General features: G+C 41.6%; 1 protein-coding gene across 1 annotated transcript in view; it reads left to right on the forward strand.

The window, feature by feature from the left end:
• The window catches only part of SHMT2 (serine hydroxymethyltransferase 2), a 70,044-nt gene that overhangs the window by 19,395 nt on the left and 32,481 nt on the right, over positions 1-18,168 (forward strand). The window contains exons 2-6 of the mRNA XM_088465883.1: positions 1,330-1,500; positions 2,218-2,297; positions 5,375-5,575; positions 7,783-7,864; positions 14,779-14,901. Of these exons, the coding sequence (XP_088322009.1) occupies positions 1,330-1,500; positions 2,218-2,297; positions 5,375-5,575; positions 7,783-7,864; positions 14,779-14,901 (657 nt within the window). The remainder of the gene's footprint in view (positions 1-1,329; positions 1,501-2,217; positions 2,298-5,374; positions 5,576-7,782; positions 7,865-14,778; positions 14,902-18,168) is intronic.

Below are 18,168 nucleotides of genomic sequence, written 5' to 3' on the forward strand. Positions count from 1 at the left end.
GTTCATATCTGAAGGAAAAATCTGATCGTGTGTATGCACCATTACCCTTTAAAAATCAAATGCTTTGGTGCAAAGTCCATTTAAAGTTTGATCCAATTTTCTTATCAGTATTTTTCTGGTGCCTAATTTTTCTGATTGCCCAATATGCATGAAGTATGGGAATTGTACAGTATGGGCTAAATATAGTGTACACTTTATAAGACAAAACTAAGCGGTATCCTTTGGAGTTCTCTGGTGAGGTCTGGGAGCTGTTTTTGCAGCTGATGCAACTTAAGGATGAGGATTTCATCATTTCAGAAGCTCCTTGGGCTCAGAAAAGGAGGCTGTAGTGATTGCAGGACTCAACTTGCTGACATTTGTATCCTCATGTAGAGATCCTCTAACCATTTCTCTACAGCTTCACTTTATCTGTGACACAATGTTTTGGTTGTTCAGATTTAAATAAATTAGAAGCTTTTCCAGATAAAATATTTTAGGAATTAGTACTATATTAGTTCTTATAAATGTAATGTCACTATTTGTGGATTTGGCATCATAAAAGGGAGCAATCTTTTGTTATGTAACTTTCCATCTGCGTACAAGTTGTGGAGATGCAGGATTAGTAGTCATTTACATGTGAAGGCACTATCGGAGAAATCTACTGATTCATATCCAGGGATTTCATTGATCAGAGGCTCTAACATCAGACTTGTGTGGCTAATTGCAAAATGCAGTAATCCTATGGCGTGAAGATGTCTGCTTATTGGTGTTGTACAGCCCTTACATTTTTCATGTCAAATATGAGTATCATGGTGGCGTATTGGTTAGCATTGCTACCACACAGCATTTGGGTCATGAGTTCAATTGCTGACACAGGCTGTCTGTGTAGAGTTTGCATGTTCTCCAAAATGTTTTTTTTTTTTTTTCTTCTACATTCCAAGAGCATGCTGGTAGGTTAATTGACATTAATTCTGATGAAAATTAACTTACTGGGGCAGTAACTGATGCAAATGAATTAGTGGTCTCTGCAAAGCACTGCATAATGTGGGCGCTTTTTATAGTAAATAATGTAAGTAGTTTCTGTTACACCTCATTATGATTACTGCGTATATATGATTTAGGTATATGTATTGTCTTATGCGAGCTTGTGCTCTTGTGACGAGTGCCTTATAAGGGCACTAATTCACACTCCTTATTTACTATTTACTGGAGCATGTGCTTAAAGTACCCTCAATAAAACATGTCTATGTTGGTAGCTTATGACTAGGCTGATATGACATTAGGATGCAAGTGCAGTCACATAACAGTTGGTCAGTACTAGGCTTACAAATAACTGATTATCTATCCTAGCCTCTACGGAGATGCTGCCATGTTCGGGCCCAGCACACTCAGCCAGCATCCCAGGCTGGGAACCAGTGGAATGGACAGGAAAGTCTGTCAGAAAATGACCCTGAAATGTGGAATCTTGTACAGCAGGAGAAGGACAGGCAATGTCGTGGTCTGGAGATGATTGCCTCTGAGGTAGGTATTTTGGGAGCCCATCATTTAATGTCTTTAAAGATGATGGTCAGCCCAAAATAATATTATTACCCTATTGTTGGACTGGTTCTAACTTGGCTGCCTTTGGTGACCATCTGTTTTTAGATGCACTGTTTTCATAGAATATCAATTTAAAGATAGACCACAACCTTTTCAACCCTATATTTTCTACCTGCTAATGCATTATTCAATTCTGCGATAAGGACTGTGGCAACAGTCAGCTGGGGCAGTCAATACCAAACCTGTAAGGAAGGGTGTGTACCAGTAACTGAACCAAGTTGATGGTGGTTATGTAGTAGGAGACTGCAACATATAGAAGGTGCGAGAGACTGAAAACACAGACCTAGTTTCTGAACCTTCTGATATTTTTGTGAACTGGGTTGCGTAATGTGTTAGCTCAATATAATTTAATTTTTGAACACACTCGTGCTTGCATTACAGCCATTAAACTTGTTTTTTTTTTACGGTTTTTCCCGCCATGAGATTTAAAACTACCTACAGATGGTGCACAGTCCCTTGGAGCAGATGGCGTCATCAATTAACCACCGATCTGTTAGATTTCTGTACTTACCCCTGCCTCACTGCACCAGGTGCTTCATTATGACACACTGCCACAGAACTGCACTTTTATTTTTGTACAAAAGCTGTTTTTCATTTGTTTCGTTGCTGCAAACTGATGAAAGCGTTTGTTCCCCATAGAATTTCTGTAGTCGAGCAGCTCTGGAAGCCCTTGGTTCCTGTCTTAACAATAAATATTCTGAGGGTTACCCTGGGAAGAGGTGAGAATCCGTGCTCCACAGTTACCATTATTTTACTGTTTTTACACATGAAATATGAATTATACTTAATCTCCTGCCTTCCCAATAGTAACAGAGGTTGCAGCTTCCCTTTGTTGTCTTTAGCTGGAACCTCTGCTGTACACCGTCTGTACTGTCTTGGATGTTTGTAGTAGGTTATATCCGACACAGTAAACCAGGTGATACTGAACTCTATGCACTGTAAAGTCCCGAGCAGCACTGAAATATCTTTGACTATATCCGGCGGGTGGCAGGACCAGACTTAATAATGCGAACAATCTGGTTATTCGGAAATATCCCCATCGATGCCCTCTATTTTCAAAAATAGGTAATTTGGTGACAATCATAATTTATTAGTGTTAAACTCCTTTTAAAAAATACATTTGGAATGTCTCCCACAGACACCATTAAAGGGGAAATTCAATTAGAGGAGATAAACCGTTTTCATGTGAAATGTCTTCACTTTTCACGAAAAGTGAACACCTGCAACTGAAATGGGCGATGTCAAGTTAATACCCGATAATTGTCCATAGGATTTAACGCAAATGTTATTTCACCACCTCCTGAGCAGGTGAAGAAAAGTTGGGGAAAATCCTATTTTAAAGTAAAAATGTGGGGACTTGGTTCAGAGCCAAGGGTCACCCTCCTTAATGACTAATTAGGCAATTATTGTTATTTGTGAAGTGTTTTTACAGGCATTTTTATGCACCCTTAATTTAAGTAAAGCATTATTATACAGAAAAACTTTGTTTTAATAATTTTTTCACTGTTTGAGAAAATGCTTATAACAGCCATTTGACACAATTTAAGAACCCCAAATACTTTTATGGCCACTAATAGACTTCTATACTGTTGCTCATTATTTGTTTCTTTTTTGGAGTACAGGCAGATTTCCCCATTTTCACCTAAACTTAATGAGTGTAAAATCGGCAAGGTTTATCGGGTGAAACCATTCATCACCTCATTTTGGAATTTGATTGCACGATAAGTTAACACCCGTATATAGGCGTTGCATATAGGCGTTGAGTGAAATTATCGGACGATATGCGCCCTCTAATTGAGTTCCCCCCTTAGTCACTACTAAGTAAATTTTGCATGCAGCTCGGTTTCTTCTTTCTTTACATGATCAAAGAAAGAATTAAAATGTAAATATCATATAGCTAAAACTTGTAGGGTGTGCAGCTCCCTGGTTTTCCATCATACTTGGGAGATCCTTTTTACTTTCTCACTGTATATTGTACTGCAGCTACAGATGTGGCCACATACATCTATCCTCTGTGCGCTACAAGTCGCGCCACACAACGCGGGAGCTCTGACTCTGTAGCGCCGAGCGTCTTTTTGTGCGTCTTTTTACCTTTTAAGAATCCTCTTCGCACAACGATGCGACTAGATAGCACTAACAGTTTCTGCTAATTTAAAATGTTATGCAGCATGCCTATGGCCTCTGAGCGAGTGCGGGTGTATCTGCATGTCACTGGCTGTAACACTATAACGTAGTGTTTAGCATGCAGATACACCCGCAGTCACACACACAACATAAGCATGCTGCATATCATTTTAATCGGCAGAAGCTGCTTGTGCTATCTAGTCGCATCATTGTGCGAATAAGACGCATTTGAAGGTAAAAAGCCTCACAAAAAGACGCTCAGCGCTACCGAGTCACGCCACGGCATGGCGAGACTAGAAGGGCTGTTTAACGCGTAAGGAGGCTAGATGTATGTGGACCCATCTGTGTGGGATTATTATTTTCACTTATGAAACCAGGGACGTGCAAACCATTCTGGTACTTATGACGTGATGTAGAGCATGTATAAGAACACAGGACACCTAACACGAGGTATTTTCTAGTAAATTTAGAGTCTGAATGGAAATGTCTGGCTACTTTCAGTAACCGCACCTTTTCATCTAGTTCACCAGTGCACAAGTATTCATAAGTGTGCCTTGTGGTGTCACCATGTTTTATTTTTTTTCTCAAGTAGTTTATAGTTAACTATCTGATGTGCCCGGTTTCACCTGGGTAGCCATTAACGGAGTGCCATACATGAGATGGGAGAGGGACCGAAACAGGCAGGCTCCGTCTCCTGTGATGGGGACAATGGTGTGAGGCACCATCTCCCCATTATTCACAAACTCAAACACTATATTGCCATGTTCAAAATTCTAAATCGCAAATTAAGTGAAGTATCGTATTACAATCCAAATAAAGGGAAGTTTTTAATATACAAATCAAGTGAATTTTCTGAAAAGAAAACACCTAGTCAAAGTCGTTAAGAGTGGCGATTCCAGAGGTGGGGCTGCAGCACAGTCCAATATTCAAATAGGGGAGCCACACCAACTGCCACCCCAACTGCTGGCAAACATCACTGGCAGTTGGTGTGGTTCCCCTATTTGTATATTGGGCTGTGCTGCAGCCCCACCTTTGGAGCCACCACTCGTCTCAGACAATGGGTGCGATTCAATTCAGCGGGAATAGAATAGCGCCAAGAGGGAGCTTCTGGCGCTTTTCAATTCAGCGCACTGTTTGGTCCGTCTAATGATTCTTCTCGCACCCTCCTTGAATTGAATCGCCTCCAATGAGCCTACACTCCCGCTGCACCTGGGCCATGTTGCTTTTTCACCCAATCACCTCTGTCGAGAGGAAACATTTTAGCCCTTTAGGAGTCGAATTTAGTGGGTTCGCTTACGTCATGGAAGGAATATACTTCCATAATTTAATGTTTCTAGGTCCAGGGGCTTGGGCTGGGCGTTAATGAGTCAGTGAGTCAGGATATTTGTTTTTATATATTATTCATATAGTGCCACTTTTTTAGACTACTCTCTGCATAGAATATTTGCCGTTCACATCAGTCACTGCACCATTGGAGCTTACAGTCTAAATTCCCTAACACAGAACCTTACACACTGTATACAAACTCCACACTTAATAGTGCTTTGAGGTAGCAATGCTAACCATTGTGCAACTGCTCTTATCATTCTAATGTATGTCTAGTAAGAAATATGTAGCACAACTAATAAACAACAAGGTAGTGTTTCTAATTCTGATTCTTTCTGTTCCTTAGGTATTATGGAGGGGCTGAAGTGGTGGATAAAATAGAGTTGCTGTGTCAGCAGAGAGCTTTGGATGCATTCAGACTGGACCCACAAAAATGGGGTGTAAATGTGCAGCCCTATTCTGGTTCTCCAGCAAACTTTGCAGCGTATACAGCTCTGCTGCAGCCTCACGATCGACTTATGGGGCTTGATCTCCCGGATGGAGGACAGTAAGTACGCACTAGCTCAGTATATTATCTGTTCAGTGATTAGACAGAAGTGTGTGTGCGCTGATCCTCTGCATTGTCTGCTGTTTGCATGCTGCTGTATCTGAGGGAGTCTGATGCAGCATTGGAAACTTAAGGGGCATACAAACTAGACGATAAAACGGAACGATAACTATATCGTTCAACGATATAGTTTTCATATCGTCTAGTGTGTATGGTTCGACTGACCAACGATGTGCGCTCCCAATGGTCGTATAGGATATCCCAAGTCAGCTGTACATGCAGCCCAATCTGGGGATATCATGAGCGATGCCATGCTGCTGAATGCAGCTTGGCCCCGCTCCAAAAGGCGTCGTTCGTCGCTGGTTGGCATCGGGAAGTGTGTATGCACTTGCCGATGCCGGGCCCGCAGCTGACTAGGTCGCTGCATACACACATCGTCTAGTGTGTATGCGGCTTAACTTTGTAATGTTCAAAAGATCTCATCACTGAAGTAGAAGCAGACTCTGTTATGTGACTCGGCTATTTCTCCAAATCACTTGTGGTTGAATCCTATCACTACGGTTTCCATTCATTCCGCACACTAAGATTAGATCCTGGGTGGAATCCTGTTTTTCCACCCGACAGTTTTCTCTTATGTTACTATGGGCCTGATTCAGTAACTATCAACTGCGAATTCAATAGCGCACAGGTTTTCAAACTCTGGGCCTGATTCAGAGCCGCTCGTAAGCGGCCGCTCGTTCGCTCCGAGCGATGTTCGCACAACTGCACATGCGTATGGGTTGTAATACACATGCGCGAACCAGTCATTGCGGTCGGAAATTGTGTGCTCGCAAAATAGCGAATGCCTGCTAATTTGAGTGACAGAATGAGGCGTTTGTGGGTGGTAACAGGGGAAGGTGCTTGAAAATGGGGAGTGGAGATCCGAACGCAGGCGTTTTAAGGGTGTGCATAATTAACAAAGCGGCGTCATCGACCACGTCACTTGGTTCTCTTTTAGCCTGAACTGCTCGCATGATTGTGGTAGGAAAATCCAACCACAAGCACTGCGAGCAGTTCAGACGCCTTTCAATGTACTCGATTAATCTAATAAATAGCGGAGATGACGTATGATGCGAGCGGCCAGGGGGAGTTTTTTACAAAATAACGAGCGCATGTTTCGTTCGCTCGTTCAGACATAGAGGCGTCAACAGACCGCAAAGATTTAAATATCCGGCCCCTTTTTCTGAACAAGCGAGTGCAAATAGCGTCCGGCTCTGAATCAGGCCCTCTGTCCTCAGGACCCCAAACAGTGCATGTTTTCCTGGTCTCCTCACAGAAACACAAGTGAAATAATTAGCTCCACCTGTGGACCTTTTGTAATCTGTCAGTGAGTAATGAATACACCTGTGCACCTGCTGGGTGACCTGAAAAACGTGACCTGTGTGGGGTCATGAGGACTGAGTTTGAGAACCACTGCAATAGAGATTATTCATGCAGGCTCACTGTGAAGATATGCTAATCTTTTGCGATTGCTATGCAGTTGCAGCACAACCTAAGGACGCCCACCTTAGCTTACACACATCCGTAATACTTGGCAAGGCTGCGAAACCATCGGTATGGAGCTCTGACCTTACTCAGGAATTGCTAACCTCAACTCATGCTGTGAAAGCCCAAGCTGCATATGGCATCGCAATGGCTAATTTGTGCATGCCCCTGTAACTGCATTCAAACGCACTGGCACTCCTGCTTTTCGCTGACCTCACCCCCGTCACCACCCCCAAACTGTACTCCCTGTCAATCACTCTGCGATGGCTCTGAGTGGTCACAGTCCTGGTCGCAGTGAATTATTTGCGCTCTGCGATGCATGCGCAGAAATGCACAATCGACCGATTGCGTGCCTATTCGCAGTTGCGATCCTTACTGAATCAGGCCCTATGTCAGATCTTGGCCAGTGGTTCTCGCATATTTTGTTGTGGTTGTTTTTTTTTTTTGTTTTTTTTTTTTTTTGGTCGAATATGTATTCAGTAAATATTGTTGGTGTGTGGGGTTTTCAGTTAAATCCTGTAATATCTTATTAAAGGCACCTCGGAGGCGTTGATATTTCTCTTGCTATTTGTCCAGTATATTTGGTGGCGATTTCTTATTTTTTTCAGGCAGATGTTTCGGAAGTAAATTAAATCCTAGTACAACATTTTGTTTAATCTCACAATGTCTTATTTATTTCAAAGCCTGACTCATGGGTACATGTCTGATGTGAAACGAATATCCGCTACCTCCATTTACTTTGAATCCATGCCTTACAAGCTAAATGTAAGTACAAAGAGAGGAAAATATGGATGTCACTATAAAATATCCTGATGTTTCTTATGCAATTATTGACTCACGAGACTGTATATTTGGGCATGGCAGAGGCAATATAGGTAATGTTGAGTGTAGGAAGACAAGTTAAGTTTTTAGCTGCCACAGTCGCTTCTCCTCAGTAAGTTCTGTCTAAGGTGTGTGTGTATAAGGTGAACTTAAAGCTGCTGTTCTTTGTGGCAGTTATGATGCCGGGCCTACTGCAGGAAACACTCCAGGCTATGGAGTAGGCCTGAATGGCACTTTAGTTGGCAAGTCTGTGGTGGGTGCCAGTTGGGGGGGGGGGTTGGTTCTGATGATATGGGGTCGATCTCATTGGCACTTACTGAAGGGATTTTTATGGGGCATGGGTAAGCGGGTCTGATGGGCAACTAAGCGATTTTGGAAGCTATACGGAGTTCTGTAAGTCAGTCTGCTCCTTCTGTACCCCAATCCAAACGGTATGAGATTACACCTGCCTGCACTGTCATGAATTTCTAATTTGCATAGTTATCCAGGTTATAGGCGAGGACAATGTAAAAAAAATAAAGGCTGCAGGTATACTTAAGAGTCTAGTCTTCAACCCGGGTAAAGCCCGGTATCCCAGCTAGTCATAAATAACATGACTATTATATGCATACAAGATTTTCTTACACACCATCTGGCAGTTCAACAGGACTGATATTTAGATGATTTTTCTCTATGTGGAACGTGCAATCTATACACACTGATCTTTTTATTTCCGGTACGGCTACAAGCTGTCTAAGGCCTAATTCAGCAGAGGAAGCATTTGCGATAGCACTAATATTGTAATCCAGGAGGAGGAGTCATCATGCCTCCTGCATGCATCACCGATCCGTGTTGCGTTCTAGAATGCAACATCAGATAATCTGTGATCCCATCGGCCGGCTAAGTGACCCACGGGGTCATGCAAGCTGGCCGTCACAAGCGCATAATAGAGGCCAGGAAATCTGCACCAGCCGACTGATATCCTGGCCTCATAACCCCCTCCCCAATGGTGACGACACATATCCGCTTTGGGAAACTGACGCTATCGCCGCCCCCTCCCCACCCAGAAATCAACCACTAAGGTCCTTGCTGCATTTACAAAACCTTTTGTTTGTTCTGACATGTTCTCTGTAAAATCCATTATTGCTTTCAAATCTGCATTGTATACAGCTGAATGTCTCCAAATACAAACACTTGAAAAAGGAACCCACCCTTACTAAGTGTATGCCTTACCTCTTATATGTGCTAAAGTTATTAGGAGTCATGGTCCACACTAAACCAGATCTTACATAAATACTCCATACATGCTTGCAGGTGGGCTTGCACACAGGGTTATGGGTTGAAGGATGACTGATATCCTTGCTGTTTACTATCTTTGTCTTCATGCCAGCACAATTTTTAAGAGTTGTGGTTTTATCTTTTTGAACGAAGATGAGATAAAAATGTGTCTTATACTTTTAAGTGGCTTGTATGAAATTTCACATTTCTGGTATTAATTGACATTGTGATGAGAAACCGTTTATAAAAGAAAATACATATGTACTGTTGTGTGAAACTGCCTAATTTGCAATAAAAATCAGAGGAACTACATACAATGTAGACTGTAAAAACGAACTCAATAAATGTACATGATTAAAAAGGAAATCAATATTTATACACCTGAAAAGAAGGAAATTTAATAGATCTGACTCCTTATTTTGGAACATAAGCAAACAGTCTAAGGTTCATAGCAGAGACTCTGTCGCACACAGATCTACAAGTGTCGCATATAAAATTAATCCGTGCAGTCTTGTGAAGCGGTTTTGTCACATTGCGTTGCGACGAAGACTCATATTTGAGCAAAACAGACGCTTCACCGCTCAGCACATCCCTCTCGTACCAGAAGCCTCGTGCCACATGATGTATTGAGGGTAGGAGGTAATTTTTGTAAAGTGCGAGTTTTTAGAAGTGAGTTTTAGAAGAGATATTGCCCATAGCAACCAATCAGATTCTAGCCATTATTCTATTATTCTAGAAGGTGCTAGTTAAATGTTAAGTAGATCTAATTGGTTGCTATGGGCAACATCTTTTAAAAACCCTCTTCTAAAAACTCAGTTTAGGAAATTTACCCCTAGGTGTATTAGGACACCTGTTATTGTGAGCAGTCTGCAGTCACTGTGAATGTTTACATTTGAACATAAATACTCATTGTATATTAAGCATAACATTGAAAGTGATGGTTAAAAGTTCATATCTAACACAAATGTGGTACTTAACCTGTTTCACCATCGTACAAAGATGGGTTAATGAGTGAATTCACCCATATGGGGGGGGGGGGGGGGGTGGTGTGTGTGTGTGTGTGTGTGTGTTTTTTTTTTTTTTTTTCTTTTTTAAGAATGGCATGCATGTCATGGGACAAATGCCTTACATGGTCCTAAGTCCCCATAATCAGTAGGACAGGACATGTGCTGAGAAGTACCCTGGGGTCTTATGCTGGGTACACACCTGGCGGACTTGTCCGGCTAATTAGTAAACCAATACACACTTACCAATCTGCAGCTCGATATGTCTGGCCTGGCATCACAACGAGGGCTGGCATTTAAATTTACCCGCCCAATTGAGATGTCTGTGTGTACAGGCAGTCAGCGGGTCGCTCGTACACAGCCATAGGTACAGATAGATCTGCATTGGCTGTGCTGCAGGGCTGATGTGATAGAACTAAACAACATTGTTCGCAGACATATCTTCTGTACACACTGATAGATGCACTATACAATATATCATTCGGCGGCTGATTGAACGACATATCGCATAGTGTGCACCCAGTATGTCTCTCCTAGCCGACAGATGTGAGACAATATATTGTTTGATGAAGCAAAGCTGGAACTGTGGGAATCCTAGTTGAGCAGTTAGCAAGCCAATACTTGTGTTAGAGGCAGCGAACTTGATGCTTTTTTTCCACCTATTTTGGGTGATCTCATCATGACCTTTGTTTGGGAGGCTGACATAGGCTTTTCCATTGATGACCACAGAACAAAATAGTCACTTAAACAGTTAAATGCACTATTTGTACCAACAATCAAGGAAAGTTCATAAAAGATCTTCTCAAAGTAGTATTTGGTCCCCAATGTGTGCTTTAGTTATTTTATTCTAAATTTGCATCTATCCCCATACACATCTGGATGTTCTGTCCGCTTACTGTGTCTTACTGGATCTCCAGTGTTACAATTCTAACTCTGAAGCTGCATACACACACAACGATTTTGTTACCAACGATTTTATGAACTATTTTCTGTCAGATTTTTTAAAGTGTAATGAACGATTTTTTTGAACTACAAACAATTTTTGCATATTAATTTAATGAAAATCGTTGAGTTGACAAGTCTGACTAAACTACAAATGTGAACGCGCATGAACGATAATCGTTCATCGTTTGACTCAGAAAGTGAACAATTTTTTAAAACTATATCATTTAACGATAATCGTTCAAAAAAATCATGTGCGTGTTTGCAGCTTTAGAGGGCGTTTCAATTAGTGGCGATGGCCATGAGGTGCTGACGCTCCTAATATTTCTACAGAAATTTGCGACTGCCAAGAACGCAGATTTTTCTTTGCATTTAGTAGAAGTGCATAGGAAAATGTGATGTTGCTGTACCATTTACAGAATGCGTCACCTATGGCAGATTTCTTATAACCTTCCAATCCAAGGTTCTACATAAATAAGATCAATTATATTTATCTAAGTTGTTAAACACCCCCAGGCTCATTCTCTCCCACTTCCCCCTCTTCTCATACACCACTATTAAGCTGGCTACACACCTACACAATCATCGGGCCTTTCATCCAATATCGAGAGAACGGCCGTTGGATTGTATAGATGCGTATGCTGTCCCGATGCAGGAGCGTTAGCCGATAAACGGTCGGCTTCAGGAGGTCGCATCTTCTGTACTGTTTAATATTTATCGGTTCGATCCCATAGAAGCCCGTGCACAGTGTGTACACGGCTGACGGGGTCACACTGGGGACAGACTGCACAGCTCATCGGGACAGTTTTATCCGATCAGACTGCAATCGAAAAAGTGTGTACCCAGCTTGTCTTTACTACTTACCAACCTTCTCTATCTCTTTATTGATAGCCAACTAAAAGAATAGCACAGTAAACACTTTATTTGATTTTATTTATAGTGGTTAATTTCTTAAACTGTTACAATCCTAGGCAAACATTGCTAACTCACTGACAACTTGTTACTCTGTGCTTCTTTGTAATTGTAGAATTTGTAACCATTTCAAAAAAATAAAAAAAAAAATCCTTCCATTATTTTTTTGTGGGAGTCCAGACTGCATTAACCCGTCCTGCATGACACGCATGTATTGGTTATGGGATTATGCCGTAGAATGTAAATGTCTCACCACCAAACATCCCACAAATATCTACCCATTTTCACGCAGCATACCATTTGGGAGGAGTGGGGGACTGTTAAGACAAAATTGTGTACATTTGGTTTTTGACATGAACGTGAATAAAACATATATATTCTGCATGGCTGTGTTCGGGAGTATTTGTCTCTTTTTTTTAATATGTGCGTAAATTTCAAGGGCTTTATTAACATAAATAGAACTACCAACATGGGAAATTGTATATTTATGCTTTCTCAAAGTTAACGCTACCAAAAGAAAAGTTTAAGAGAAAAAAACACTTTTTTGAATAGAATAATAAATGTTTATTTCCATTTAAATTACATATTAAATGGTTACATTTGGTCTGATCATTAAGGGACAAAACTCGCAGTCATCAAGCGGTTAGGAACCAGATGTACCATAGCAGGTGTTTTGTTTGTTTAGTCTACTAAAACCATAAGTGACACATTTTGAGTGTCAATTATTGTACTGGAATTCCTCTCGCCATGATACCAGTATAGAAATGGGACGTTAGGAGTTAAACATTTCCTCTGCTACTAATTTTCCTTTGTGATAAAGATACAGTACATTTTAACCCTGGTCTACTGTATACAAGTTGGCATATTACTAAAATATGTAATATTTGTTGTGACCTGAGACTGCAGTATAGATCCACCTGTTCTCCTGTATAGAAATGATCTGTCTGGTTCTACGCATGTTATTGTTGCATGTGTTGTCATTGTATTGAATCTGGTCCTCCCTCACACTACAGTCCTCATATTGTTCTCTGTACTACATGCTGATCACATCCATGCCGGTCTTGTATCACGACAACACATCTATTGCTCTAACTGGCGTGCGTGTGTGTGTGTGTGCGTCTGCTTGTATTTCATGTGTGCTTTGACTGCAACAGTGGAAGCCGTGCATTTTTTTAATTACGTTTCTACATATACCTGTTTTTGATAACTAGTCTTACTTTCCAACCTTTCTACCCTAACCATTTGTTCCATACTCAGTGATCGCACTGAGTAAAAAAAAAAAAAATTACTAGGGAACCCTCAGTTTAAAAAATTGGAGTCGTACCCCTCACTTTGTGTCCCATGAAAATGTATACCTTGAGCTCCCTATGCGCCATTAGACCAGCCCACATGCCTTACACATACTGCACTGTAGAAAGTCACAAGTAGCAATTGGGGTAGAGGGGGATAACTGCAGGCAGTGCTGCTGGTAAGTACAGACAGCAGTTGTGGCAGTACTGGGGAGCAATGAGGGGGTTAGGGGCAGGCAATACTGGGAGCAGTGCTGGGGTTAGCGAGGGGGTCAGCTGGGGCAGTACTGGGGGTAGGAAGGGGCTATGGGTAGATAGCAGTTGGGGCAAGAGTTTCCTCCTTCCTCCTGCTGGGAGCACCCGGCTGGGTTACTGTTGTCTGACTTTAGCTGGAGATGCAGTCCCAGCTTGACCCCTCACCAGCCAGGTGTAGACCTCCAGCTTACTCCTGTCCCGGGCAATGTCCACCTTCCCGGCCTCATACGTGCAGAGAGCTGCCTGAAAGAGTTGGCGTTGTAGTGCAGGCTGCTGAAAGGGCCTGGCACCACTGTCAATGCTGCTGCTGCAGCCACGGAGGATGCCTGATGCAAAGCATGGAGGGCGCGCTGGTGGGCAGGTAGGGAAGGAGATCTCAGGCGGCGATTGGTTGAGGAGACGCTCCCGACGGTGATTGGCGGCTGCTGCGCGCACAGCACTTCCTACAGGAGCCACTCAGTATTAAAAACTGAGTCCCTAACTGCCTGTAGCACATAAAAACATATAGCACGTATTCTGCGCTCAGTGCATACTTGCCTGGAATATACTTTGTCCTGTCTGTTTGTTTTTTTTGTAACCATTATAAAATGTAGGTCTGTATTCCTGTGGGAAGAATAGTGTCAGGTGTAAGCCCATTAAATCAATTTAGTTACATGATGTCATTCACAAATGGTTTCTGATATTATGTGCGCCTTACAGCATTCCAGCCATGATGTTTAGTCATGTCTCGCTGCTTGATTTGTGTCTCCGAAAATACAAACCCATATATTTTGCTTGTAGCTGACACCGTGCACCTGTCCTTGTGCTAATTAGCCCTGTTGAGCTGCTGGAGACGGGCCGCTGGGTGCCAGCACACTTCTAGCTTGTAACGTAATAATGCAGCAAGGTTTTACCATTGCCATTCCTGTCTTGCCCAATGTTGATCTTATTTGTATTTACTGTCATGACTAGTACAAGGTTTATAATGACTGGTTAGTCAGTATTAGCATCCCGGCTGCAGGTCTGAGAACTGTTGTGTTGTTTTTTTTTTGTTTTTTTTTAGGACAACTTTGCCAATAAGCTATTTTGATGCATTATAATTCTGAAATGCTACTAGGGTTCTGTTATAAGCTTATAATGTACAGTATATGAAACCTGCATATTGAGCAAGAATGTGAACTGTACCTCTTCTTCTTTGTTCCCTTTTTTTGTTTTAAAGCCAGCAACTGGGTTAATAGACTACGACCAGCTGGAAGTGACTGCCCGTCTCTTCCGTCCCAAACTCATCATTGCCGGGACCAGTGCTTATGCACGATTGATTGATTATTCCAAGATGAGGAAGGTAGGTTGAAAGTCTCATCTATTTTTCATTTTTGGCATCTTACAATGTCCCTTTTTCCCCGTGTCGGTGTTGACCTAACTAATATTATACTGCATATATTACCTTGTGTTATATTCTATTTTTATGCTGTAAATGTGCACCATTGTATGAACCCGCCAGCTCTCGTCTCATTGTTTTTATCACCCTCACCCCACATATGTCTCAGACTCTACCTCAGTATGTGTTTTATGCATTGTGTGACCTTTCCAATATCTCCATCCTACTAACATTTTATTAAAGTTTTTTTGTAGTGGAAATTATTAATATCCTGAAACCTAAAACAAACACTGATATCTATCACTCAGGTCAACACTGAGCCAAAATGTTTCTCTGTGCAGAATACAAAAATAGATGAGTGTATTGTATATCTCTATGAAGGGGTATGTTTTATTTTTGTTTAATGATGCATTGTTTGCTATCAATAGTTCAATTTGTTTTGTACCCACTGTTCTCTTTAAATGTGTTGTTAATTTGTTTTAAATGCATATAAACTGTTGTAGTACTGCCATATATGCATTGGCATTTGCCTTTTGGTACACATTACAGAAGCATTTTTTATTTAATGCATGTAAAGGCAATTTTTTTTACATGCAGGAAACTTTAAAAATGCTTATTGTGTTCTGTGTTTGGTATCAGTTTTTATTACTGTTAAAAGCATTTGGTATATGTGGCCTTGGTATTTTAAGATTTTTTTTTTTTTTTTTTTAAATGTATTATTCAAATCCGTATAAAAATTTGAAAAAAGGAATCAAGTGTATCTCTTAAACAGAAAAATCCACAAAATAACCGGTAGTGCCCTTCATTGCTGGTTACAGGTTCTATGGTCCTGGCGGAAGTAAAAAATCCTAAAACTAAGCCCTTGTCTGTTTTTCAGGGACAGCTTCTGTTGAAGCTTGTACATAAAGGATTGGTCGGGCAATGCCAATAGTGGCATACATCAATCATTATGATGGCACACTAAGCAGATTTGTGTAAAGAAGACCAGCAAGATCATTTGCTGGGCATAGCTCAATGTTCCACCTGTGTTTATACGAAGGGTTGACAACTGGGAAGCAAACACTTATCTGAAGCGTCCTGTAAAATTTTCAGCGGATTTAGGAAACATGGGGTCTGCCAGGCGGTATGCAATCAGGAAGCCGGTGCACGTAAGCCCGATAGCCGGCTTCCCGACTGCTTTATCCCGCCAGGGTTAAAGGACAGACGTCTAATTCTAGACTCCTGTCAATTTACCGACGCCGCGGCGCCCGGCATCCCGATCGAAGTGATGCCGGGCGCCGCTGCGGACAGGCGTTTTGACACTGGGAGGGAGTCTTAGGGTTAGGGCTCCCTGGGGGGACTTAGGGTTAGGCAGTCCCCCAGGGGACTTAGGTTTAGGCGGCGGGGAATGGGGGGTTAGGTTTAGGCAATTAGAGGGAAGGTTAGGGTTAGGCACCCCTAAGGAGGGTTAGGTTAGTTCATCCTTACCTGGGGACGATCGGGATTTTCAGCCATGTCGGCCTGCTGCTGGCGGGATTTGAACCGCCGGACAGTAATTCGTATGTATTCCCTGCCAGGCAATTACAAGGTGAAGAGATTCTGCTGAAGTTTCACGGATCTGTGGTGCCTCTAGTAAATGCTATGATGGGTCCTTGGGACGTTCATCTGCTTTATCGGTTTCATTCACTGGTGATTCTACCACGCATTTCAAAAGAACTAGAAACAGTTTGAGTACTACTGGTGGCACCGTACTCTCCAAGATGGCCATGATACATAGACATTCTCAGGATGTTTAGGAATCCTTACTTGGAGAAAGAACCATGTTTCTCCAAGCTATTTCCATAGTCCGGAGGGTGTGTGTTGCAGATCTTATCTTCGCTTTCATGAGTATAACTTTTTTTTTTTTTTACAACATCCTTTCGGCCTAAAGTGGTTACTAAAACTAATTTTAAATCGGAACATTAGGATTCTGGCTCTGTGTAGGAATCAATCAATCTACGGAGGAAGATAGTATCCCTACACTCACTGGATACTCATAGGGCATAATACACATGCATTTAGGCAAAAAGATGATCTTTCTGTTGTTTCTGTTGCCCAGAATAGAGGTTTTCCTGACTCAAGACAGACAATCGTGACCACTTCAGTCATTTGAAAAAGCTTTTATTGAGGAGATCTGTCCTTGTACAATGTCATGGTGCATTCTACAAGATCAGTGAGATTTTCATCGGTGGCACAAAACAACCCTTCGACCGAGCAAACGAGTCGGCCAGCCACATGGCCTACTGTCCGTTTAAATAATTTTACAATTTTAATGATTTAGGGCCAGGAATGCCATTCCTGGTTGAAGTTGCTGTTCCCCAAAGTCTAATGTCCATCATAGGATGAAACAGAATGGGATTTTTATACTTCCATTAAATCTTTTTTCTTTGAAGTTATTTGTGGACATTGGCTGCCTGCCCTGATTAGTCTTTAGTATGGAGGGGAGATTGTGCGCATATGGTATGGATCATGTAACTAACCTGCAGCTAAACATTTTGTGTTAAATATTTATTACTATAAATCAGTATAGAGGAGATCCACAGTTAAAATGTCTACTTTTTGTAGGCTTTTATTTTAAGCCTTTACCTCTTTTTAAAATGTGAATGCAGTAGCTATTCCGCTGTGAGACTGAAACATGTTATTCCTGTTCTCTGGTTTTGATTATTTTTCACAACTCTTATTTATTCTTTTTATTTCAACTTGTGTGGAACATTTGAGTACAACAGTAAAATGGGCACGGTGCTGATAGAATACCCCAGCTAATATAGAGTGTTTATCGGCCGTGAGTACCTGAGGGACCGGACTCATGCTGGTGTACTGCTGCCCTGTCTATGCAGAAATTCTGCTCTGAATGAGACAACAGACGGTGCAGCATCTTCGCTAGGTTAGTTTTTCATTGTCTGTAGACCCTTGGGGTATAAATCATAGACTGGAATAAGGATGTTTAGCTATTTTAAGCAAAATATTGCCAGTCTGAGCACAAAATTCTCTGGAGTTTTACTAGGAAAACCAGCTATGTCGCAACCTGAGAGTTGCCAGACTAAAATCTCTGTAAAGGCTGAATAAGGACTAAATTTACAGCTGATATATGGAAGTGGAATTGATCTGAACTCTGAAATAGTAAATGAGAACATTTGTTTGTGCTAAAGAACAAGGTGCTCTTACACGATGAACACTTAGCAACGTTCAGAAATGTACAGCAAGGTTCTAAGC

The sequence above is a fragment of the Taudactylus pleione genome, unplaced genomic scaffold (assembly GCF_031769625.1).
Source record: "Taudactylus pleione unplaced genomic scaffold, aTauple2 ptg000065l, whole genome shotgun sequence".
Lineage (NCBI taxonomy): Eukaryota > Metazoa > Chordata > Amphibia > Anura > Myobatrachidae > Taudactylus > Taudactylus pleione.